The 26,890-nt window shown below is 38.9% G+C and overlaps 1 protein-coding gene across 1 annotated transcript in view; it reads right to left on the reverse strand.

Moving 5' to 3' along the window:
• Positions 1-722: 722 nt before the first annotated feature.
• Positions 723-26,890, reverse strand: part of LRMDA (leucine rich melanocyte differentiation associated) — a 686,193-nt gene continuing 660,025 nt past the window's right edge. The window contains exon 7 of the mRNA XM_075154405.1: positions 723-2,910. Within this exon, the coding sequence (XP_075010506.1) occupies positions 2,831-2,910 (80 nt within the window). The 3' untranslated portion in view covers positions 723-2,830. The remainder of the gene's footprint in view (positions 2,911-26,890) is intronic.

A 26,890-nucleotide genomic window follows, 5' to 3' on the forward strand; every position in this document is an offset into this window, starting at 1 on the left:
AAACAGGCTGGCCAAAATTTTTCTTGTGACCACACAAAGAATTAAGAATGCAGTGGTTCCTTGGAAAGATACACATTTTTAAATCCTTATAGCTTTGTAGGCAAATCTTTTATTTTTCATAGCCTAGTTAATCTTGAGAAGGAAAGATGTACCATATATGGAGAAGGGGGAGTAAAGGAGAGAGAGTGGAATCTCTTCTTGGATTACTTTACTGCAACTTTGATCCTAAATGATACTTAGTTCAGTTAAGAAATTCAGGCGCAGTTCTATCAAGTGTAGATAGCAGTCCTAGGTTTGAAAAGTTTGCCATCTCTTAAAACAGAACTTCAGCAGAAGACATCTGAAAATAAAATGCTCTGCATATTAAAAAAAATTACGTTAGCATAAACAGTAATAAACATCCATGCTTGTTTTTAAATAATATCCTAATACATGTTAGCAATAAAAAATAATTATTCATAGATTATCTTTTTGATTTTCCAGAATCAGTGACATTTGTGTGAATTCCCTTTGAGCAAATTTTAATTAGGGCTTTATCATATTTAACTATAGGTATATTATCCCCAAGTGAAAACAAAAACCAAAATGGAAGAGACTTTGATCACATGTCATTTCAAAAATATTTTTGCCTCCAAAGCTTTACTGGGAAGAAAATGATACAAATGGTTTTGACATTAGGAAAAGTAAACAAGCAAAATAAAGATGGAAAAATCATGCGGTCAGTTTGCAAATGCTGTTTATTGTTTGAGGCAGGGTTAAAGCCTTTTATAAAGACAAGAACATATATGCAACCAGACTGAAAGTGACATTAGGTTATTCTAAACACCCCTATTCAGAACCCTGCTGCTTGTAATATGCTGTGGCCAAAATGTGTGGAGGCTTCAAAACAGATAATGTGATATGAACAAACTAGGATTGCTGTTATTTTAGTAACCAAGAGAGACGACAAGTGCCCTAAATATTTCTAATGATATTTTTGATGAAAAAAAGGGCATGTAGTTTTCCTGTGTCTAATATCTCCTAGGACTTCTAATGTGAATTGGCATTTCATTCGTAGCCATGTATGACATTAGCAGAGGTGTTACAAGTGGCCAAAATGCACTTTCCAGACACCAATTTGTATGGCAAACAGCTTGGAGCTCAATTTGAGCCACAGGTGGTGTGAACTGGATCATTCTATGTTCATCACTAATTTTAAGAATCTGTTAAAGATTTATTATAGACTTTCAGAGTGAGGAAGGCTTCCATTTACTAGAGTAAGGCCTAAAACGCTCAGCAGCAGCAAGCTTTCCTTTGTCACCCTGCCAGTACCTCATTCTTTTTCATTGGTCAAACCTGATTTCATGATTGGCTTCAATATCCAGTTCGCTTCCACCTGCAACAATAGCTGATAATAGCCCTTCAAAAGTGGTCAACTTCTAAAAGCTGATATTTTTTCAAACAGGAAAGTGAATAAAGACCACCAAGTAATTCCAAACAAGCCAAGAACAGCTGGACAGTGACGGCTCTCAACTGGGACCAGTATGCGTGGGTTTGGAACAGCCCAGAGGTCAGAATTTTTGCATATTCCTTGGTCAATCCCATTGTATCTAGTAGCACTTAACACGATATATGCATGAAGTATTGAGATTTTTTTTCACAGTAACAAGTTCATGCTTCTAAATATGTCCAACCTGTTTATCAGAAAAGCAGGCAATATGCCGTGCATTTTTATTTTTTCCACTGAAAATTTGACAATAGCCTTTCTTACATAGGCATCAAAAGGGATTAATCAGAATTCTTCTATAGAACGTATTAGTAAAGCTGTTAATTATGTTAATTCCACCAGTTACTTTTATTGACTTTTTTCCCTTCTGAATAATCATACTCATCTGGTGGCAATTTTATTTTTTATCACTCTTTTTAAGCACTTTTTTCTTTCCAAATTTAAGCATTTAATTCTAAATGTAATCTCTGTACAAGTTAAAAATATCTTGTGCAATAAACCAGGAATAATACACACTGTCAATATGAGGGCTTCTTCCAAGTATATACAATTAAGCTGTGCCACTATTCTATAGCATTAAAAAATGATCGCTTTTCTGAAGGTCAGTGTTAGTAAATGTTGAGATGTAATTTAAGAATTAGCAAATTTTGTTTGTCTGCAAAATTGCTTAAATCCTTTTCCTCTGCATATAAACAACTATACAAATTGATAGTACTCTGCATGGCCAAAATATTTTCAGGATATTTTTTTTTCCCTGTTGAAAGAAAAAATAATCCATCTAGACTCATTTGGGGGCACGAGCACCAAACCAAAAAAAACCCCTGTGAAAAGATTTGTGTAAGCATGTGTGAGGTGATAGAAACACGAGCACTTAATTCACAAGGAAAAAATAAGAACAGATAAGGGCTTTTTCATCTGAAATTATAGCCTCTCTCTTTTATAAACACTTTGATATCACCAGCCACTTTCGCTCAAGAGGCAAGAGGGAGATAAACGCGCTGCTTTTGCTAAGGCGCCGACCGATGGAGCATGCTCACTGAAGCCCCAGGTGTGACCCCTGCTCTTCTGCGAACAGCAATTGGACCAGGCAATCCATCACCGTGCTCCTCCTGTCAGGCCGGGTGCTCGGCTGCAGCTGTCTGTCACACTGGTGGATGGGACCTGCTTAAAGGCAATCATGTCAATCTCTATGTGACTACTCAGACTAAGATAGAAGGATGATCTTGACAGGCTTGGCAAAGTCAGCAGAAGGGACTAGAGGACTTTAGTTACATGCTTAAAATTTAGATGCAATTGGTGCTTCTTATGTGGAGGGACTGAAGAGGCACAAAACAATGCTGTGTTTTATAGCTGGTCGTCTCGGATGAATCTGTTGCCCTCAGAATGTTTTCCATAGTAAATGTAGCGGCATTTTCCCAAAATGCCTACAATAAAAAGGAAATTAATTACAATTAGCACTGCAGTGGCATAGTACACAAATAAAGCATATAACTAGGGAAATTTGAAGGAGGGAAGGGAACAGTTTTCTCTTGTCCTACAAAAGAAAGTTTGTGCATTTGAAATATTCAGTATTACCATTTCAATCGGCAGTTTTGAATCCACTGGGAAAACGTGTTCAAATACCCACATGACCTATCCTGTTAAACACACATCCACAAGTGTCTTCAAAAATGGAATGACATAGCACCGAAACATCATATACTGTATTTTAAATCACAGTACCTCTCTCCTGCTTTTGAAAACCAGAAAGTCTGGGTTGAAGTTACATTTTGTACTCTCTGTAATCTCCCTGCTACATGTTTACAGCGTTTTCCTGATGATTAAAACCAAAAAGAAAAAAGCAGCAAATAGTTACAGGTTAATGTGGATCCAGGAAAAACCTTTCAAATCTTCACAAAGTCACCCTGCAAGCACCTAAAGCCATCCCTGCTTTGCAGTGGCAGAGAACTGAAGTGACCAGCTGAAACCCCCACGGGAAGTCATTGACAGACGTGGGCTAGAACTTGGGACTTCTTAGCGGCTAGCCCTCCAGACTCCATCATTTTTCCCAGACATACAAATAAACATTTAGTAAAAACATTTCCAAAGTAGCTCTCCGAATAACATCCCATGAGCAAGATGCAATTATAAATTATGCTAAATATGGGTACATAGAGGATGCTTTCAAAAATTAGCCAGAACACCGCTTTTGGGAGACAAGGCACATTATTCTCAGTGGGTACAGGCGGCAAGATGCCTGAGGAAGCCTTAACTGCTATGGGTGAGACACACGTACCTGCAGATCTCAGTACCTTATTCAAAAGCATCCCCTCTGGTGGTACTAAGTGGTATGTGAAAGCGTAAGTTCACAGTCACATCCCACCTGTGAACATCCTCAAAGATGCTAAATTTTACTAGCAGAGTTGTTCTTTATGCCCTCAGGTACAAATAGTCAAATTAAAGTCATCTCCCATGCACAGAAGGAAGGTGAAAGAGTCTCCTCTACCTTGGGAGTGTCTTAACACAGCAATCACTGAAGTACCTAGCTCACCCCCATAAGGGCAAACATAATCCTGCCCAAAGGAGACAAACACTGCCTTATATAAAGGGTAAAGATGGGGGAGGAGCAGATCCTCAGTTCATTGCTGGTTTAGCTTTCCAGGACTCGCATAGCAAATACTCTGCTCAGTATGACTTACGTATGCAAGATTTCATATTCTGCATCTATTTTTCCAGTATAACATGCATCAGATAAGCAACTAAAGCCTTGGAAGGCATGGGCTGTGCAAGATTAATGTTAACCCATGGTCTTCTTTCCTTCTAAGACATCAGGATAGTAACACACTCCTATGGAAAAAAAAATATAAATTGATAGGCCTGTCATTTGTTGTGAAAAACACATTCCTTTTCAGGATAACACAAATGGGGACTATATGGTGCAGTGCCTGATCCCTTTCCCCTCTTCCATGGAGCTTTATTCAATAATTTCAATTTCAATAATTTCACTAGTGGAGCAGTTTCCACATTCAAGGGATGATATTATCATTCCTAAACAAGTGTCTAATGAAAAGCAAGGTTCTTCTCCCCCTAAACCAATGATATTCCAAGTCAAACTGCAGCAGGCATTAGGTTGGTAACAAGGCTCTAGAGCTCTAAATGTAAAGGATACAAACAGTTTATTAATGGCATTCTTCAGGCTCCTTTTTCAGTGGCATTGATAAAAGTCCTGTTTGAGGTCTGCCGCATTTCTTAAGGACTGGAAGCAAGACTGTTTATAGAGATGCTGGTGAGAGAGTGCTGTTTGATGAATGCTGGAGACTGTAGCTAGGTGTCAGCGCTTAGAAAATGAGGCAAGGACATGAGGTATTAATATTGTCAATGATCTCTTGACAGGAAAACAGATACCGCATTCACCGTCAGATTTAAATAGACATCAAGTGCATTAATGACAAAAGGGCAGACTTCAAACAAAGGGGCTGTATGGTGCTGCGCTGAGCCAGTCTCCGAGCTGGCAATAACCTGATCTGAAAAGACACTGTCAGGACTACAGACAGGCCCGGGATTGTGTGCGGTGACAGAAAACAGAGATGCTGACAGAGATACCGGTGCCATATTATGCCAAGTGTATTCTAACACTGTCTCCAGCCCTAACTAAATCTGACATCATTTCCTATCGCTTATAGTATCCTCCACTGCTCCGGCAGAATATTTCTCCCCAGACATCATTACAAACTCCACTGTAGTTTTAAAGTTACTGGCAGGCCTGTGCTGTTGTGGAGGCTGGGTCTAGAGGCCTAAGGATAACCTCAGTCAATCTAAATTTGGAGTTTGCTGGAGAAGTGCTCTCATTTTCACTGATATCTCAGCTACTTGAGGTGATCTGAACGCTAAAGTGTGAGGAGCTGTCACCTTGAATAAAATCCTTAAAGTAAAGACGCTCAGTTCCCGGGATGTTCAGCAAAGATGTCGGACAGTCTGGCAGCAGGAAATGAAATCCAGCTGCTGCTGCTCGCCTGGGGATAAAGGTGCTTGGGCTAGTGACAGTTAAAGTCAGCTGAAATTTTTGAACTCCTGCAGCCTACAATTGTTTAAATTAAGGAAGTGTTGTCTCCGCAGAGACTCCCTACCCAGGCACACAGCTGTGATTCGATTGCCAGGCATATTACACACACTGCTCAGAGAGTCTTGATAAAAGCACGGTTGAAAATGTTGCCATGAGACTTTACTTATGATGAAGGTTATTTGTAAAACAATAATCTTGCTCATAAATTAAACGCGGCGGCTGGTTGTTTTTTTGTTTTGTTTTGTTTTCCCTCTCCATTTCCCACCTCCCTCTGGCAACCGCAGAAAACTCGGAGAACTACAAAACACTTGTGTACTGCAATGAGATTTTGATGCTAAGATGTGCCACACATGAATTTAGGAAACCTACTGCTTCTCTCCTGCCTATCTGCTGTGGTAGTCACTCCTTGCAGTTCAGGGGCAGGAGTACACTTGTCTTTTTGCACACAGACAAGGGGAGGAATAAGGGGGAAACAATACATCTGTGGCTGTTGTGGTGTTTTTTAATTAAAATATCCAGCATTGGCCATAATAAGCTAAGTATACCCCCTATATATCAAAACAACACACAGCATCCTGAATGAGGTTTCTGCTTGCGGTTCTTAAGAAATGACAACACAAGGTCTCTTGAGGGATCATCTTCCCCGAATGAGGCCTCTAATTTTTCTTAAGTAGCTGCTTCTACCATCACCACAAGCTGTTAAAACTATAATTATGAAAAAAATGCATAGGGAAGAATCATTTTTAAATTAACTCTTTATCTTTTAAATGTTTTCCCCCTTCGGAATGGATGTTCTAATTATGCTGCGTAAGTAATGGCCTTGCAGTTGCTTGCATGTGTTGTGGTATCAGTCTTTCTTCACAAACACATTGTAATGTCAGCAACGCCGGCTTTTCCTTAGCTGAGGGAAAACCCAATTATCCAAATAAATAAATAAATACATAAATGCATACTAAAGGACATGAAAAATTGTTCAAGTCATGTTTGCTCCTTTTAAATTGGGCATGTGTTGCAGAGAGCTATGGTGCAGTTGGACCTCCATACACTTTCCTAGAGCAAAAAAAGTTTGCAGATCTTCATATATTATATGGAAAATGGTAAAAAGAAGTTGCAATGGGATGTGCTAGACCTAGAGATCATACAGATCATACCTAGAGACCACAGGTCAAAATTCAGCTCAGGCCAACCGTGACCTAAGGGAATTGTCTGGGTAGCATCTCGTTGCCTTTCTTGGTTCGCTTTTTTCCCTAGCAAACAAATGCTCTACATCTATAAAGAAACACCTCTCAGCCATCACAGCTGGGGCAGCTGTTAGGAACACAGCCTTCTCCAGGAGCATTCCTTTTTCTTTAAAAAGTAATTACTAAAACTAAGTAGTCAAGCCAAAACTTTTGCCACCCCCATCAAAATCTATTGCCACATCTGCCCAAGATCGCCCTCAAGCGACTTTAACATCTAATGTTTTTAATAAGCCCCTCTGCAAGTGCAAATAGCAAAGTATTCACAATTAAATTTGTTTGTCAAACACATTGGTCTACAGAATACATCAGGGATTACATTTCAGCATACAGGCCTCTGCCTGTCTTTCACGCGGGCTAACTACAGGTCCTCATGCGAGGAGCTGTGGTCAGATAAAGTGTAGCACTCCATACACAGACTCAATATTCTAGCAGAATTCCACTTTGCCTAACTTTAATTTGAGTACAGTACCTAAATCCTCCACTGCTAATTTGTATTTGATCCATATTCATCTCTTTTTCCACAACCTGCTGTTGTATAGTTTTGCTACGGGCTATTAAACAGCTGCCATGTTCCACCAAGAAGCTGGGTGCATTTCAGTGTGGTTATACTACCAGTCTGTAAATTGTTTTGAGACCCTTCAGGATGAAATATCAATATCATTATCATTTTTTTCATAGGCACTTGGGCATTTTCTACAATTAATGAACAGAAGTTGCAAAATTCCCTTAAATATTAATATAAACTTCCTTTAAAGGAAAATAATTCCCTACCTACAACATTTAGAGGAGAATAAATACCTATCTACAAACATTTTCAAGTCTACAATGCTATTGATTTAGGCAAAACACCTCCATCAGTTGAATTAATTTAAAACTCTTAAAAACCTTTTCATCTAATGGATAAGTAAAGCTGGTTTGAAACAAAAAATCCTTTTGTACAGGAGTTTAATAATTTTTCATTTTATATTTATCTTAATGGAAATTCTAACAACTTTAACTAGCTGTCTAGTTGACAACTTCCTATTTTCAATTCTACTTTGACTTTCTATGAGAAATTAAGTACTAGATATTTTCAAGAAATTAGGAGCCTAATCCTCTCACCTTTAGTGGCGTGTAGGTTATTTTTTTCTGCTAAATCAGGATAATTAAATTATATATACTCTGACAGTCATTTTAGTTAAAAAAAAAAAAATCACTCCATCTAATTGTACCTGAGCTATCTATTTTATATTCATCATTAAGAACATTAAAACAACCGGATGTTTTAAAAAGTATCAAAATATTTCCAAACATGCTCCTTCAAATTATTTGCTTTGTAATCCTCAATGAATCATTAAAAAAACCAACCAACCAAACAAACAAACCCCCGCAAAACCAAACCCAAACCCACAAAAACATCAGCCTGACATTCAGCCAAATCAGCTTGAAATTTGGGGAGCACAGATCCACACAAAGCTTCAGAGCACACAAGGGTGGGGGGCTGGGAGGGGAGAAGAGGAGAAATGCTAAATATTTAACAGTGATAGGAAAAAAAGAATAAACAGGAAGTTCACTTGGACCCTAGTAGTCCATTTTTAGTTCTATTGAGTCTTGTGGCTGTAACACCAGGGAGATACTTCACAAATGCAAAAAAAAGGATTTTTTTTCTTTTTCCTTCCAAAAATGTTGAGTTTTTGTCCAAGTCACTCAGTCTTCTAAGGTTCATTCATCTGCTTTAACTTGCAGACATTTATTTATTTATAGTTGGGCCTTCATAGTTGTTTATGTAGAAATATATTTTTATAAACAAGAACAATAGTTTGAGCAATTAGAAACAAGAAATCCTTTACTTTTGGAGATCTGTTAGAGCCAAAAGCGGAAAAGAACGCTTGTTGTTGGTCCATGTTCTTAAAATGGACCAAATTTAATCAAAAATTTATAACTATAAACTTATAGGACGAGAAGGGGGGGAATTATAGACAGACTTTTTGTACTTCATGTTGACTTTTGGTGGAACAGAACAATTGTTTCTATGGAATATGATCCAGCCCATGAATTCTCTGACACAGGAATCTGTCCGAGAAGATCACTTGGAAGATAAGAAAAGGTGTAAAAGATCACCTGGGTCACTACATCCTCCCAAAAGCAGCCAAGTACGTAACTCAGAGAGGTCCACTCAGACTTTCACCCCGCCCCAGCAAACAAACCACTGGTAGCATGGAGAAGCTCAAGCTCAAAAACTGCAATGTGACATAGGAAAAGAGGAGAAGAGTTGCAGCTGTCCTTGCTAATGTGACGGGATCTCTGACTGCCACAATGAAATCCATTTGTTGCAATTGCAGTTTCCAGAATGCCAGACTACAGGTTGGAGTCAAGACACAGAGTCTAGGCTCCTTAAATCAGAGCAGAGGGAGCAACAGAAAGAGGGACATACAACAGATAAGGACGTGAGCGCCTTTGGTCATGCTACAGCTGAATGCTGTAGAAGGGTTATCTTATAAAGACTTGAAATATCATAGCAATAAACCAAAACCAAACAAAAATTCCCTAAAATAGTATCATAAAATACTCACAAGTTCTCAAACAACAAATGCACAATATTAACTTCCCTTATGTTATAAACTAATTAATTTATTTTTAAGAGGATAGAAACATTAAATGTAAGCAAAAATAATGCATAATTCCTCCAAAACTATCTAAAGGGATGAAGTTGTGCTTGAGAAGGGTGAGGACAGAGCTCACTGTGACTCAAGCAGAATTTCCACACCGTGGCCACAATACTCCCAATTGGGAGTGGACACAAAGTGGTCCTCAAATACTCCCAATGGGAGTCCCCAGACATCCCCATGGATCAAGGAATGTGGTCCATTGCAGGTTTCCTGGAGAAGGAGGACATTCCTTCAGTAACAAACTGCTGATCCTGATTCTCCCCTCCCTCTGTGGATAACAACACTAAAGGAAGGTAACCTGCACATTCAGGGGAGAATTAATTACCTCTTTGCTCTGCTCCCTGCACAGGAATGCCAAAAAACGATAATATTTTCCTCTGGACACTCTACAGCATGGGGCACAAAGTGTTTTTTCAGACTGAAAGAAATTACCGAAAGGCACAAAATCAAATCTGTATCCAGTCTACAGCAACGGTGTTGGAATTATACTCCTAAGCGAGAGCTGAGAGGAATCAGAGCAGGCAAACTAAGACACTGAATTATTGCAAGTATCCTGCACAGACAAGTACTGTGACATGTCAAGTCTCACTGGCTTGTTTGTAGGAAGGGGGGAAAAAAGGGGGAGTATGTGGGGAAGTGAGAGTAGGGGAGGGGAAGGAAAGCAGTCAACAGGGAGAGGATGTTGGAAAAATTTGCAATGAAGGTGATAGGAATACAAAGATGTGAAGTTTGCATCCCGGGCCAAGGGAGCTGCATAAATGTTCAGTGTAAACTAGCAGTCAAGCTGATGTGTGATAAAGTGCAGCCTGCTGTAAATACACTTCAGGGCTCCCAATGAAGCTGGAGATGAAACTTGTAATTTGGAAGGGGGGGAAGGAAAAAAAAAAGAAAAAAGAAAAGTAAAAGAAAAAAGAAGAAAGAAAAAATGCACTGCAAGCTTTTTCTCACATAATCTGTTACTGGAAAATTGAGAAGCTTGTCCAAGTCCGTGGGAATAAGCTGATGAGCTGATACTTAATAATAAACCATATTGTGTCATGGTGCGGAGTCATCTAGATCCATTCAGGCCACAAACTATATTACTTTATACAGCCCTGGCTGACATACATTTAAAGCCCCCTACACATTAAGGAGCCATTAGGCTGACAGATTAAAAGTTATCTTGGAGCTAATGTTTCCATTATGCGTATCCTGGCAGTGGAACAATCAACACACTGTTCCTCAGATGTCATACTTTGTTTAAAAAAAGGGTAGGGGGGAGAGAAGGGGGAAAAGAGGGTATCTTTCCCTCCTTGAATGACATTGACATGATCAGCTTTGATCTGGGCATGTGCTGTCTACAGATTCTCTACTGTTGGCTAAAATAGGAGCATTTAGGGCATAATACTTTAAATCATTAACCAGTTCCGTACTCCTCTGGGTATCATTGTTACAATTTAAGGTCCCACACTTGGGATTTCTTTGGAATCTTTCCATGTTTATCGTAACCATCACCAGAGAAATATGTTGGGGGGGATGTCTCTCTCTAGCGAAAATGAAGCAACAAGCACCAAACAAAAAAAACCAAATGCTTTTGTCTCTTCAGTGTATCTTTACCATTTTTGCACTCTCAAATAATGTCATGGATGGAATTAATGCCGGCTTTATGATGAAATATTTCTTGTTGAATATGTTGAAATTTTAAAGCAATTTTTTTTCAGTACTCGGAAGCATAAATTGTATAGTCAGCTAGGTACTGCAGTCAAAGAAACCCAGCTGCACAGAAAGCATCAGCACGCCAGATATTATGGGTGAACTGATGCTTAAATTTGGATATATTGAATACCCTTGAAGGAGGTGGAGGAAAGGAAGTATAGGTTCACGGTTCTTTTAGTCTTTTAAACACTTCTTCATATATCTCATTCTCTCATATATGGTCTAAATAAAAGTAGTAGAGTAAAAGCAGAACAAATTACTGTAAATGCCAATGCAAGTCAGGTTACATGTGTTAAATACCCTTCATCTCTAAACTAATGTCACAAGAGCTTAATTGCTTTCTATTAATGACCAAATACTGCAAACTGGACTAGCAATTTTAGTAACCAAGCAAAAAGCCACTCCCTGCCAAAACAGACCCATCTCGCCGGCTTCCCTCCCATCAGGCAGCTTCAAGCCGAGAGCATCAGCACTAGAGGGCAGCATGCATTTGTCTAAAAAACGGACCACGCCAGCAAACTAAATAATCCGAGACGACAATTAAAGCAATACTGTTTGTTAGTTTTGCAGTCAATTTCTTGTTCTGTCATGATCAAAGCCTATATTTATACAACCTCTGCTTTCAGCCTTTCGTCCAGGAGCCTGACTTCTGGTGGACTAATCTCAGTGAGCATCAGTTTGTGTATACAGATGGCTACAAAAGGATGTCACTGGGTAGCGGTCTGAACAAAAGGCTCAAAATGTTCTATGGGGGGTAGGTGACCGTCCGTCTACACCACTGGTTTCCACTGCAGCTGGGGTGGCACTTGCTATTCTCTCACATTCAAATAGAAATTCTAGCACTGTTTGGAATGATCTTTCTATTACTTTTGATAATGCAACAGTATGATCACTGAAGTGACGTAAGATGCACTTTTAATGTATTCAAAATGGTGGAGGAAAAGGAGGCTGTAAAATCCCATCCTTACCATATATTAAAGTTCAGCTGTTCAGTGTACACTCACCATATTAACTTAGAAGATTTTCAGTTAATTTGGCTAACATATGCAAAAATGGCATTTCTGTAGGCTGCTTTATACTTTGGGCTACATTCTACTAATAATACTTACATTAATCAGCAATGGAGTTAAACCATAAAGAATGACAGGGTCATTAAGAAAACAGAAAGCGAGTATAATTATATTGTACTTCACAAACTTTAACCATGCACAGATTGCATTAGCAGTAAAATGTGAGGGGAAAAAAAGAGGGAAGTAAGCTCTTTTAGTAACTGTGATAGAATTAAACAAATGTACCATGATTTATGGGGCAGAAAGCAAACTTTTGGAATAATTGTTCGGAAAGTCTGCAAGCATTCCAATAAAATTACAAATTCTTATGTGAAAAAAATTTGAGCAGCAGGGCCCTTCTGGAGAGTTTAGACATAAATTTGGCTCATCTCATGAGTAAAACTTGCTTTTGGATCTCAAATGTGTTCCTGCTGGAGGAGTTCACATTAGGAAAAAAAAAGCCATACAAAATTCAGTCTGGCTCAATTGGTTTGAAATTTCTCAAGAGAGTCATCTGAAATAAAGACAAGTTGCTTTTTATTTTTAAAGCTGGGAAAGAAAGTCTCTCAAATAAAATTAAAGAGCATAATGAAATAGTGCTGCTGTCACATTATGATACAGTTAAGGGAACCTTCTTTGCATGCCATTACTTGCTCCTTTCCATAAGCCTTTCCTCAGAAACAAAGGAAACATTTAACTAATTGCTAATGATAGGATTGCTATGATTCTTCCTAATACAAAAACATGCGTTTTTTAAAAAGCTGATTCTACAAGGCCCTGGATTCCCTTGATTTCCAGTGGAAGCTGAAGGCATTTGGCACTTTGTAAGACACATATAGACCCCACACAACTGGTGAGCTCCTTTCTCTCTTCTATAGCTGTTGCTGTATAGCACCAAATGAAATCAGAAATGCATCTGGATCCAAACATCCGAAGTGTTCAGCAAATATCTTGTTCTCTGGGCTACATCTGGGCTTGCCTTTTAGCAGGTTTGTTCTATGCTATATTGCATATAACACCATCTGCTATTGCTAAATACTTAGTGGCCATAGTCTAGTTCCCAAACACTGAGTGCCTCCAGTACTGCATGCCAAAACATTGTCATTGTTTCCTATCCTCAACTCTTTTCCCCATCCTCAGCCTCCTTTTAAAAACATGCTCATGAGAGGGAGGCTGAAGGTTAACTCACAGTGGACAGCAGAACATAGTTTACAAGTGCACTTTTAGCCTCTATGGAAGCTTTTGCTAAAGGTAAAAGATAGGGGGCTAAGACATATTTCGAGAGAGGAACATTAAAACGCCTCCATTAGGGTCAGAGGCATTAAAGTTTAGTCAAAGCACCAAAGACTTTCTAACAAGCATTACGCTTAGTAAACGTTTTCCACTGGAGCACGGATATTGGTGAGAGCTTTTGGAGTGTGTCAGTTAATCAGTATTCACCCGCTTTGACAGCTTGAAATATTACTCACTTATTTGGCTGGTTCAAATTTGTCAGACTTGACTATGTCATAAGTTAACATGTCCCCATATTAAAAAGGAGCCAACTGGCAAATGTGCACATTGGACCTAATAAAACACATCTGGCCAAACAATCAAGCAACACTGATCGCTGTATCACTCACAAGCACAAATTAACAGCGACTGTCTTTGAGACTACCAAGCTAAACAGGAAGCAATAACCTGCTACCTACTACTTTACCAAATATCCTTTAAATGGTTAACTGAAGGATAAAACCTCCACCACCTCTCTGTTTCCGAGACATTCAATTGCTTGGTTAAAGCTGCATCAATATTTTAGATGTCTTGGGTCATTTGCTGATACAAATGGAAGAAATGCTTAAGACAGAAGCTGTCCCTCAATCTAGAGAATGTTTTTTTTCGGCCAAGGAAGCCCCATCAAGGAAGCCTTCGCTCTCAGAGTGGGTGCCATTAAAACAGAAAGTGCTCTGAAGGTAGCAGGTAGTCCAGGATTAGACCAACACATGAATTCACAGTGGGAAAGCTAGTCACATACAGTCACTGTTTGGTTAAACGTATCCAACAGCAGGGTACGTGGCTGCTGCTGTTAAGCCTGGGGCAGCGCTGAACAGTCTCTGTCCTGAAGGAGTAAGTACCGGGCACACTGACTTCCACAGCATCCTTTGTGCTCTCTGACAGAAGCAATGCACAGCACAACTGCCCTACTGAGGACCTCAAAGGTCTCAAAAGCAATAACAAAAAATTATACAAGAAAGATCTTTTCAGGGATAAGGAAAGCTTAACCACTTACGTGTCTGCAGTGAACCCTCTGGTCCTTTCAGAGAGGCTCCTGGAAAGCAGCTATATGCTACTGAAGTATTTCAGTCTTTGGGCAAAATAAGCTTGACATCCCTGTTGGCATCTCTGCGGAGAACAGACACTGGCCTTACTCAGAAAACATCAAACGTGACTTTCTGCTAGCTGTGGCTGTGGTGAAGCTGAATACTGAAGGCAGGGGGGAGGAGAGGTCATAGAGGAAGCAGTAGTTAACGGGGTAAAGTGAGTGTTATAATCCCCAAATTGCAGTTGGACTGAATGTTTTCAGACAATTTGCCTGTCTAAACTAAGACAGTATCATTTTTCTTTCTTCTAGGAGAGGGTTAAGAATAATCTGAAGCTTGGAAAATGGCTGCTGTTGATACTAGTGAGGCCTTCTCTTTAACTAGATCCTTCAGGAAAAAACAAATTAATCAACAGCCAGCTGAAGTGGGTTTAATGATTACATTCTGCATACAATCAGCTTTTCCCTTTTCAAGGGCCATCAATATGTCAAGGGAAGACATATCTGAAGGATATAGCTCTTAACATCAAGGTTATCTATTCTCCACAAGGCTCCCACTCCTTACTGGGCTGATACTTTACACTGCCTGTGTCTAACATTTTCATCAACTCTGCAATCAATCAAGGTAATAATGTTGTGCAAAAAATCAATTAACAACGCAATTAAACTTTCCTTATTATCTCAAAGGGCTGAAATAATACCTAAAGGGAAGATAGACTCACTGAATGCAGACATCCATAACCCAATGTGAAAGTGAATTATGAGGTTAGACAGATGCAGGCATGTACTGGCGCTGTTATTTTCAAAGGGATATATCTCATCCAGGCAGTGTATCAGTCACCACCAATCCCATACCCTAAAATTCCAAATTACTTTTAAGAAATATACGACGTGCAATATCCATTTCATATTCTCTTTTAGAGATAAACCCCCCAAAATCTGAACAGGAGTATTATTCAAAGACAAAATGATCTTTCAGAGAGAACATAAAATATAAAAGCTATAATAACATTTACATCTGTATACCACCCATGTCTGTAAATGCAGGTCATCAATTATACATAATCTGTAGTGAATAAGGAACAGAAGAAGCAGCACAACATTTAAAGCCCAAAGGCTCAAATTTGCAAATACCTTGCATCAAGTACACTGAAGGAAGAGCCCCAATATAAACACACGCAGCAACAACAGCAAGGACTTAAGTATCACTCACTGAAAATAAGACAGAGTGCCTATATTATTTTGTAATTACATTCAACCCTCATGGAAACATCATTCCCAAGAGCTGAGAGTTTTAAAGTACATTGAAAGGAGACAATTAACCCCTTGCTGTTGGGAGGATTTGGGTTTTAGCATAAAGACGTTAAGGATCAGGGGCACTCAGCACACCAACACAATGGAGTTAATACAGTTAGGAACCCAGGTGCAATAGTCTTGCGTCAGAGATGCATGGATGAGGATCTGGGGAGGGAGAAGAAAAGAGAAGAGTAGAGAAAGAATACATTTAAAATTAAGTACCATAGGAGGGATCTTGCTAGTCCCCAGGGACAAACAAAAAAATGTTGTTATACAAAGAAAGTAACCACAACCAAGCTAGGTGCTTTGTGGGGTTTTTTGACACCTATCATTTTCTATCACACAACCTGAGCATTCCCCCTCAGCCCCCCCCTTACTCATTTCCCAACACACACACACGCAGCCTTCAGCCTCCATTGTTTTGATTTAACATAGGCATAAAGATAATGAAAAATAGAAAACATTTAAGGGAAACCTATGTCAGAGTGACAAGCTAGGATCACATCCTGTAATAAGCTCAGGAAAATTTGGAAGCGGAAAAGGTTTCCCTTAAACACTGCACTTCGAATTCCTCTGTTAAAGGGCTCTCTGTGTGTCTGTGTTAGCAGAGGTGTTCTACAAAGCAGTTCTCCCAGCAGGGTTTGCTTAAGCACATAACAGCTGCAGTTTAGAAATGGTCTATTCTTACAATTAGCTCATGTAGCGCAAGTGGCTTGTTTGGACCAAGAACATCTTTTTTTGTTGATAATTCTCCCTGGTTTTGTCTTTGTCTTGCACTTCCTGCTCTTCTCTCTGCTACCCCCCATGCTGTGAGGCAGTCATGGGTGAGACACAAGTAAGTGAATTCAAAACTAAATTTTCCACAATTTTTGAAACGTTACACACTTTTCCTGCATGGATTTGGGCCATTAATATTAGTCCAGGATTAGAGAATTCAGCCATTACTATCTTAACCTTTAGGAACATAATTAACATGTTTTCATTTTCAATGACTTCATTGTGTGTCTATCAACTGGAACCATTCCCGCTGTGTATTTGATTCCACTGACGATGGGGTGTGTTGGATTTTAAATGATGTGCTAGCACTTCTGTTCCCTATATACTCTAGTTTATGTGTTATTCATGACTCGCATTTGGAGACATGGATGATACACAGATGTAAATGTTATTAAAGCTTTTGTGTTTTAGATTCATTGTGAAAGACTTCTTTGTTTTCAGATAATTCTTTTAACCATCACAAATAAACAGCAATACATGACATCGTCTTGAGACTTTTTTCTTTCCTGTTAAGCTTTTTGATGAAGAGATTTTTTTTTTTTCTCCCTAATGTTCTCTCTTCATCAAAATAAAATACAGGATAAACTGGCAGACAGCAGAGTTACACCTGCAGGATAATGTAGAAGTAAACCCTTTTTTTGTCACACGCTCATTATACAAAATCAGAACCAAAAGTTACTTCATTTTTTAATAGCTGTCAGGGCTGTGGGTCCCAGTTCAAGAAGGCTGCGTCTGGCATAATTCTCAAACTGCTTTCACCCTTTAACATCACATTCATATTCCTGATGAATTCAAAATGAACATGGTAAAGAAGAAGGTACTTTGCCAAATCACAGTTCCCCATCTTCTTTTTCACTTAGATTAAAATTATTTTAGATAAATAGTTTTGTATCACTATTTAAAGATTTTGACTATATGACAGACATACCATGTATCTTTGTTTCACTGGTACTACGTAGGAAAAAACTGAAACACAAATATGTACTTAAATGCACGGTACATATCAGCCTTCCAAAACATTATCCAGCCAGTAGTCAGAGGCAATTTTTTTGATGGACAGATAAAACACCATTAAATTTTTTCTTCGTCACTTATTAAGGCAAAGGGTGAGCAGGTAGATTTGTGTGTCTGGGCTGGTAAATCTTCAAGACAGTTGTGTGAGGCTGCTGTACTTAGGTACATATATACACCCACGTAACTTTGAACTGAAAGAAAAGTGCTCTCAAAAAGCCATGTTTAATCATTAATAATTCTGTCATTTGACAATATTTTTTCATACATCCTTAGATGCTTTCTCTCAATGAAGTTGAACCTCACTTCAAATGTGAAGTCTTGGAGTTCTCACGTTTTCTGCTTTTTGCTTCAAAAGAAATCTTTTGCAGCAGATTTTTTTTTATTTCTGTATTTTATCCATTAAGCCTATAATACATAGCAGCAGCCTCTCTACAGAATTTAAATATTCAGAAACAACGGTAAAAGGGATTTCTTTGTCTGAAATCCAAGCTTCTTGTTTTAAAAACCTAACTTGGAGTAATTTAGTCAAATGGTATAATGGGTTGACCAAGAAAATAACTTATGACTTCTGCTGTGGGAGTAGTGTGCTGGATAGTGGCAGCTTGCACTCCCCAACATACCATTTTACAGAGGACTTCATGTTTTGTTGTGAATAGTTACTGAAAAGAGAGTTTTCCATCTGACAGAGAGAATCAATCTAATGTCACCCACTCTTTACCTCCAATTTTCTGCTAGCACCACCTCTGTCTGGTACAATCTTGTTAATGTTTTACTGTAGATACCTGCTGTTTTACTTCATGTGCCACTAAAGCTTACTGCTTTTGAGCAGTTTTGGAAAACTGCTTTTGAGCTTTATGAAACAGAAACAATTTTTGAAACTAAACCAAACTGTAACTTAATTCAGCAGGACACTGCAACCCTGCTTTGATGCTTCATTATAACAATAATAAGGCTCCAACCTTCCCCTTCACCAGTCATATCAAAGTCAGCTCAGAACTACTCAATAGACCATTTCTAATGGCCATAAAACAGTACGTCGTGGCTCAGTTGCCTTGCACTGTATTCCAGGTAAATCCTAGCCATAGTGCGGTGTGACCATACAATGGAAGGAGCAACCCACTCTTACACAGGATATAAGATCCGGAGAAAGTAGCATGTCTGGAAGCATCACCAGATTAGGCCATACTGGGTCCTTGAGACTAGGAAGCTACTCTATTTGGGACAAGAGACACAGGGTCAGAAGAAGAGGGGGAGGGAAAAAGGCCATTTTTTGTGTGATTTCAATCTTGTGCTGCACTATGTGTTCTTCAGCCTTCACAGACTGTCTGGCCAATGTACTCATTTCATTCTTTTACTTTTCATGGTGTAAACACATATTTATTTATGGGCTTGCTCAAAAATGCAAATAGCTCATCATCCAGGGAGTAGACAAGAATAACATTTTCAGATGCTTCTTCCACAATTATTTTGTTATCAGGAAGCAGTGTATGATCTCTTATAAACATGACACTATCAATCTACAACATTATTTAGCCAAATCTGGCTTTATTCACAATATTAGCAGCCACCTTATCTGAAGTAGAACCTGATACCACATAACAAGGAGATGTTGAGATAAATATTGCTGTTAAAATAAAATTGTCTGCCTGCCAAACAGAAGTTAGATATATCGGGTGCCTCTGTAGTAATATGAGATTTGTACCACTCCCCCAATGCACTTGTCTGCCTTAAACAGTTTTTGGTAAAGCCAACACAATACGCTTGGAGATCATGAAGCATCAAACCTCCACCAGATGACTCACTGCACTGTTATTAAGAGCAATTATTTAACTGAATGGAACATTTTAGAGAGATGATGAAGTCAAGAGAGAACCAGTTCAACCAATCACCAAAGAAGCAAAGAAAACCATCCTCCCTTTCTGAAGTGGTTCCACAGAAGACATTACCAGAAGCTTCATGAGACCACTCTAGAGCATCAAGGGTCCATTCAGGTAAGATCAGCCAACAAACGGGGTACTAAAACAGAATACATAAAGATGGTAAAACGTGATCTTCCCTTTTTCTTTCATTTATTTGAGTTTTTTGTTTAACATGGAAGAAGTTTGTCTTCTTATAAGACCAAATGATATGACAGCAACATTTTTCTTTATCTAAAGAAAATAAATTCATGTGGTCTTTCACATAGCCAAGCAACTGTGCAGGCCTGGTGAATCTGGCAGTCTTGTATAGCATCCTTCCCCATTTATAGCAATGATGGGTAAGTCCTGGACACACATGGCTCTAAAATTTATTGACTTCAAGTGCAATTAATATCCAAGCCTCTGGGAAGCTTATATAAAGCTATTACTCTGTTCAAAGGGGAAAAAAAGGACCATCAAATGCTTATTCTGAAAGTTATTTTTCTGTTTTTCTTTGTCTCGAAAAGGACAGGGGGAGGGGGACACTCCATAATTATAAATCTTCTGAAATTGTAACTCAGGAAAAGACTTTTCAAATAAAATGTTTCCCAGAAAAGAATATTTGGCAGCGGTTGGCTCTTGTTTTCCTTAATAACCATTAAAAGTCTGCCCTAGTAAACCATTTTACTGCAATGTTTGAAATGGTAGAGTTTACATTTTATTTAATGAATAGTTGCAGAGCATTAAAGCAACATCTTGTCGGCAAAACAGCTCCTTATCCTCGCTTTGTCTCAATTGGTTTTTTTACATTTCATTTTCAATGACATGTCAGCCGTCTCTCACCAACCTCAAAGGAAAGTTGAATGCAGGGCTTACAAAGTTAAGCTGACATTTGCTCTCTTCCAATAAAAAATATTTAGTCCATTAAACATAAATACCTGTCATTATGATACATGGACTGGGTACAAGCCTCCCGTTTCCCTCTGATGTTTATTACATCCAAACAACTGCAGTGCCTGCATGTTTTCAACTTTAGTGTATTGATTAAACTTTTAAATGGCTGCCATATAACCCAGGGACATCAGGAAGATTAATTTGCGTCAATGTTCATCTGTAATTCATTAGCCATTTATTCTTTACAACCACATGGGCTATCAAGAAAATGCAGGCCATTTTTCACTCTGCACAGGCTTGGGAACAGATCCTGAAATTTGTGCTGCATACAAATAAGCTCCCCAGGCCCGGCCACTTAAACTGCTTGGCTTTTCAAAAGTTAAAGTTAGGAATAACAGCAGAAAAAAGGGAACATAAAAAACCAGAAATGGACAAAATATACGTCCTCAGGGTACTAGGGATTTAACTGAGTTTGTCCACTGTCTTTTCATCCATGGATTATGGTTTCTTATTTCAGTCAGATTAAAATAACTGAAACTTGTTTCTGTGCAAAGGCCATAAATAAAATGAGTTGCACCCCCCTCTAATATCTTCTAAAATGCAGTTACTTGAAGAAAGCTAGAAAGCGGCAGTGAAGTATAAAAAGCTCATGCCTCAAGGAGGTTGTAGCTGTGAATCTAAGAAAAGGATGCAGTTTTAACCAACTCTCACATTTATTGTGGATTCTAGTCCTGCCTTTATTTGGTAAAATGCCCAGCTAAATATTGGTATGTTTCCTTAGGGTAGAGGTAAGCCATCTGGCTCCTTGATTTGCCCTACTGACCTCTTGGCACAGTATGAAGTGCATATTAAATAAGGAAAAGGAAAGAGAACAGCTATAAAGCAAACAAAAATGCACATGAATTTTACATTTACAACATGGAAAGATCAATGAAATGCATCCTGGTTTCTTTCCTCTTCGCTACCTATAAATAAAACGTAGTGTCACTGTGCTAGGTAAACGCATAGTGGTAGGGCATTAGACTCTCTGAGCCTAATGGCAGTAATCTAGATTCCAAAAATGAAGATCTCATCTAAGACAAATCCGACAGGTTCCCTGCTGCAGACAGGAACATAAGCATAATAGCACCCTGTAACAAACAAAGAAATCTCCATGTAGGCCTAATATATTCATTTAGGATGTCATGATCTCCACCTAACAGCAACGGTCACTGTGCTGCCATTTTAAAATGTGGATTTATGCATACATTTGAAAACAAGAAAGGATGAGACAATTTGCTTCTAATATCAGTGATCTGCTTACTGTTAAATATAACCTGGGTGAAGAGAACCCTGGAGAGAGCACCCGAATCCAGCATAATCCCAGACATAGCATGGGTACAAAAGAACCAATACAGTAAGCTACACAAGGACATCGCTTCAGAAAGTTTGTGGGAGTGAAGACGACAATCAAAAACACAGCCCTGGAACTCTGGGAGATGATTTGCCAACTTGGCCAAATAAAGGTTTTCTACAAAGATTTAGAAAAGGCAAACATTATATGTGTCAATGACAAAACATGTGTTGTGAACGTGTTGTCCTGTTTATTGTAATCCTCATAATGTAAGGTTGATGCCATGCTCAACTTGCCTGCACAGTCCAGCCTGGCCCCTTTACACCCACAGCGAATTGTGCTCCCACCACAGGACGTTCTCTGCTAAGGCACAGCGGGGAGCAGCAGGCTTTAATCAAGTCCAAGGAACGCACAGGAGGTGACGGTGTATCTGAACAACTGATCTGTGGAGCAGCAAGAGATTTTGGCCTACATCCTCCAGCAGCGTACTCCAAAGAAATAAATACTGCCCTGCCATTATCTCATCAGCCAAAAATCAGCCATTTGGTGCATGCCTCTGCAATTTGTATACCAGTATGTATATAGGCAATCTGCAGGTGGCATTTCTAAATGGCATTTCTCTGTCAATTGACTGGCTTGTAAATGCCCCAAAATAAGTGACCTAAAAATAAATTACCAGATACACAGGGATATACTCAAAGTGACTTTTGCATATGCTTTTGTGTTTTATTACAAGCTTGAAATTTAGACTGAGTTCATCGGAAGATTCATTATGGTTCATCAAGCAAACCTGAGTTGATTTGTGGTTTCATTTTGCGCAAATACTTACTTCTAATAGGCAGGAGAAAATTAAATGAGTTTTGGTCAGATATTTGGATTCCTTTGAATCTGAAAGTCAAGTCAAAAAGATTGTTGGGAAATGAGCCAGTTACAACGCCATATGTACAAGGAATAAATTCCATTTACCCAAATCTGGATAGTTTTATGCTGTACACTTAACCTGGGTCACTCTGGTCTGCATCTTGCCCCACTGCACAAGGAAAAGATGAAATCTCAGTTTCGATATTTTTATTTTGTTTTGGTTTTGTCAGCTTTAGTTAGACCTTCAAAATAATTTAAATATAATTTGTTTGTACTGTATTAATTTTCTACTATGACAGGAGACATACGAGGAACTTTAGCAATGAAAACACCTGGATAACAAGTGAGTTGGAAATATTGCAAAATTTACCTAGTCTAAGTAGAAAAAAGATGCAGAGCTAAAACTGTAACTTAATTAAGAAAAGCAAATTGTAGCACAACCATGGAGTTTCTATCACATCAGAAAAAAAAAACCTTAGATAGTATGCAAAACAATTGCTCCTAGAATGGAGCCATTATAAATTCAGTGGAAAGTTTTTCAACTTTATTTCTGCAGATATCAAAAGCTACCTCATGGTGCTCACTAAAGAGAGTGTTTTCTTAGAAACTTTCCCCTTTCTTTTTCTATTTGCTAGCATTAACTTAGAATACAACACAGTTAAGATGCAGCAAGAGCTTGGGGTTCAGTTCTTTAATGTGCCCAGTATAAAATACCTGCGACACCAGTGATACAGTAAAGGGGTAGAAATCACAAAGGGAGGCTCACCAATCTCAGGATCTAATTAAATCTTGACAAATTAGGTACAGCAACCCAGGGGATCATTTGCCATTGTGCCCAGGCTGTAAAATTTCTTTTCTGGGAACGTCCCTTACAGGCTGCGTGCCATGGCTCTGTGGCACAGGAGCCGGCTCTTGCGGCTCACCGTCGCACCCGGACTCTCTCATGCTGCAGGAATCTCCAAATGGGGAGACTAGGTGGCTTTGAACTCATGCTTACACCGGGGGGCCTAAAGCAGCGAGCTCAGGACTCAGCCATTTGTTTTCATTTTCATATAATGATGTGTCTAGCTCTCATGGTTGCACAGAAAACTGTATCAACTCGAACCATATGTTAACTGAGGCAGCAATATGTTCTTAAATTGGCAGACAGCTCAAAATGACAGTTCAGCAAGATGTGAACTATTTTCAATCATCTCAATAGGGTGTTAACTCTGAAACCTAAACATTGCGTGTATATATATATTTTGTTAACTATTTACTACTAAATACTTTGAGCAAGATAGTTAATCTGTTCCTCCACACTCCTCCAAAACAAAATATCCCAACTTCTAATTTGAAAGCATCTCTATACATAAATTGGCCTAGTTACATACTTGGCTCAATCATTTTGAACATCTCACAATCAATGTATTTATCCTTACACAATCATGATGCAGCGAAGTGCTGTCATCTCCTTTTTACAGATGGAGAAAAAAATGCAAGAACATGATAAAAAGGAAACAGAACACAGATCAGCTGAGCTTAAGCCTTTTGTCTGAACCAGTAGATTAGCCTTTCCTTTTACATGGAAGTTATGTGCAGACAGCAAAAAATCCACTGAATTAAAGTAAGTAACAGAGGCTGGATATTTTAGAGTAGTATTATCCATATATGTAGCAGATTTAATTTTTAAAAGGTTGTGTGCAGTTCAGTTTAAATTAATTAAGTTCTTTCACTGAATGCCATAGAATTTCCAAGGATTTGCTCAAATTTAAGGCCAGCTTACCACAGAGAACAGAATCTTGTGCCCTTACCTCTAGCTGGTCAACTTTATTAACACAGTATCTTAGCTTTAGGCCATAGCAGACAATAAAACAAATGCAAATTTGAAAACCAACAGAAGTTGGTCAAATAAACACAGGATCTTGATCAGTAACATTTTTTAAAATCATATCCTCCTAAAACAATGCACAAAATAAAATAACAAGACTTAAAAATATATTTGTTTAGGTCTCAAGTTCCTTTCTTACACTTTTTTTTCTTAGTTTGGTGGTCAATCAGGGTGGCAGCTAGTATAATTGAAACTGGTTTCCTACCCAGCAAGTAGGGAGTTTCTGAGTCACAGCAGTAAATGCATCAGATTCAGGAATGGAAGTTGGCTATTTATTACTCAGGTGACAATAGAGGTTACAAGAAAGTAGATAGCATGATAAAGCTTCAGCCTGGCCGGACTACATGGGGGAAGATGGCTATATGTCCTGATACCAGCATAAGTTCCTTTCAAACAACTGACTGCAAAAACCCTATCTAGTTTGTGAAGTATTTTGTGATGAAAGGCACTCTACACATGTAAAATATTATTACTACATTTGCAAAATGAAATTTCTAAGAGAAAAAGCACAGAACACGCCAACAACAATAAAGCAATCAATTGGAATAGGATGCAATAACTTGCAATAAATTGCTTTGTAGACAAGGATTAAATTGTTTCAGCACCAGCCACCCAATCCAACTTAACTAACAAAGAGAAAAAAGCAATGAGAAACATTTGCTTAAAAAGCTCGTAACTGTCAATGTGTTCAGAACACCAGCATGTCCTCCTACACCTAATACCTTTGTCAAGGTGGCCTATCTGGAACTACTCTTTCCCATTCCCTGCAGACTTCAGTTGCAGAGTTTCCCCACAGACTCTCGCTGTATTTGCCAGCACTGGATCTCTGCTTGGGGTCTGAGTTTGAGACAATCCAGATCCACACACACAGCCCCCCTTACCCTGCCCCCACTTCAGTATCACTCATCGCAGCTTAAGCTTGTCTGGTTTGCACTGGCAATGACCTGGATGTTGCACATGCTGGAGTGCAATAAGAGAACAATATCGGCAATAAGACTGCTCGTGCGATGTTGGTTTTTCATAAAGATGTGCTTAACCTTCTTCCAACAACATTATTATTATAATATTTTTTCTGTGCACTGATTCTACAAATCAGCATTACATTATACTGAAAAAGAAGTGTATTTGGTCTTAAATCCTTATATTAAGCATTCCCTTTGAACAAAGGCTTTAAGAGCTTTGGTTTGCTATTCCACAAGATCTTTTAATAAATCAGCATCTCAGTTCCTAATACTTTCTTCTATTAACACATAAGATTGTAACTTTCTCTTCTCCACATAGTTACATGCTATTTTAAGTAACATCAAAATTTAAGTAACTCAAAATGACGGAGTTAGAAATTCAAAAGAAGGCTGATTGTCCATTTGTGCCATGGCCTTTGCCTTGCGGCACATGTTCTACGTAAGATAAAATAACTACGAATAACATTTGGTAGCAGACTGGAGAGTTATCATTCATCTTCATTTCCATGGACAGATCAGTTAAAGCCTTGGCTGTCGTATACAAAGCATCCAAAAATACTTTTGCTTGTTAAGTAACAACATGGCACTGTGATGCAAAGTGGTGACTGAATCACCCTTTGGGCGTGCAGTCATAGGAAGGCTCTACACTGTGAAGCAGGATTGTATGCATTTTAATGTTCGATTACTCTTCTGCAACATGATTACTAAAACAACTGCATATTATACCATGAGTGTCAAAGAAAATCTTATGAATGTTCATATGATAATATTTTCAAATGAATTTAAAGTATTTTACGATTAAATTTACAAGAGTCCCTAAATCCTATTTTTAACTAATTTAGGTGCTTGGGGGGAAAAAAAAAAAAAATCAAACATAGGCCTTAACCCAGGAAGGTATTAAACTGGCAACAAAGAGAACCATTACACCTTTCTGAGTTAACAGGTAGCACCTAAGATCCCCATAACACGATTGTAAAGAAAAGCAGATATCCAGAGGCTAAACCTGTGTTCTGCAATACACTGCAATGCTGGTCCCCATGCACATCTCTATACCGGGAAGAAACAAGTCTCTGCTCCATTTCCCTGACCAGCTGGGCAGGAAGCTGCTGCACAGGCTCTGATGGGACAAGCTCGAGCCCCATGGTGCTCCATGGGGAACACATTCCCCCAGCTGGGGTGTGGCCTGGATGCACTTGCTGAAATCAGAACAACTGGGCACATCACTGAGCACTGTGACCCACAGCGTAAGGGAGAACTAACAGAGAGGATTCTCAACAGAGGTCATAGCGTGAGAAAGGAAGGTGAAAATAAATTGTCAGATAACACTGGAGAGGTAGAGAAAAATCCTGTTTCTCTCCCGGATATTCAGAATACACTCCAACCCTGTGACTAGCATGCCGTTACCCTTCTGACATGCATTGTTACTCTTAAGGGACTTAGAATTTGCAAATCACAAGGGGCCGGGGAAGGACTCAGCCATCAAAGCCCCAGCACAGCCAAAATGGCAGCCTCTGCTGACATGTGC

This window comes from Calonectris borealis, chromosome 7 (assembly GCF_964195595.1).
Source record: "Calonectris borealis chromosome 7, bCalBor7.hap1.2, whole genome shotgun sequence".
NCBI classification, from domain to species: Eukaryota; Metazoa; Chordata; class Aves; order Procellariiformes; family Procellariidae; genus Calonectris; species Calonectris borealis.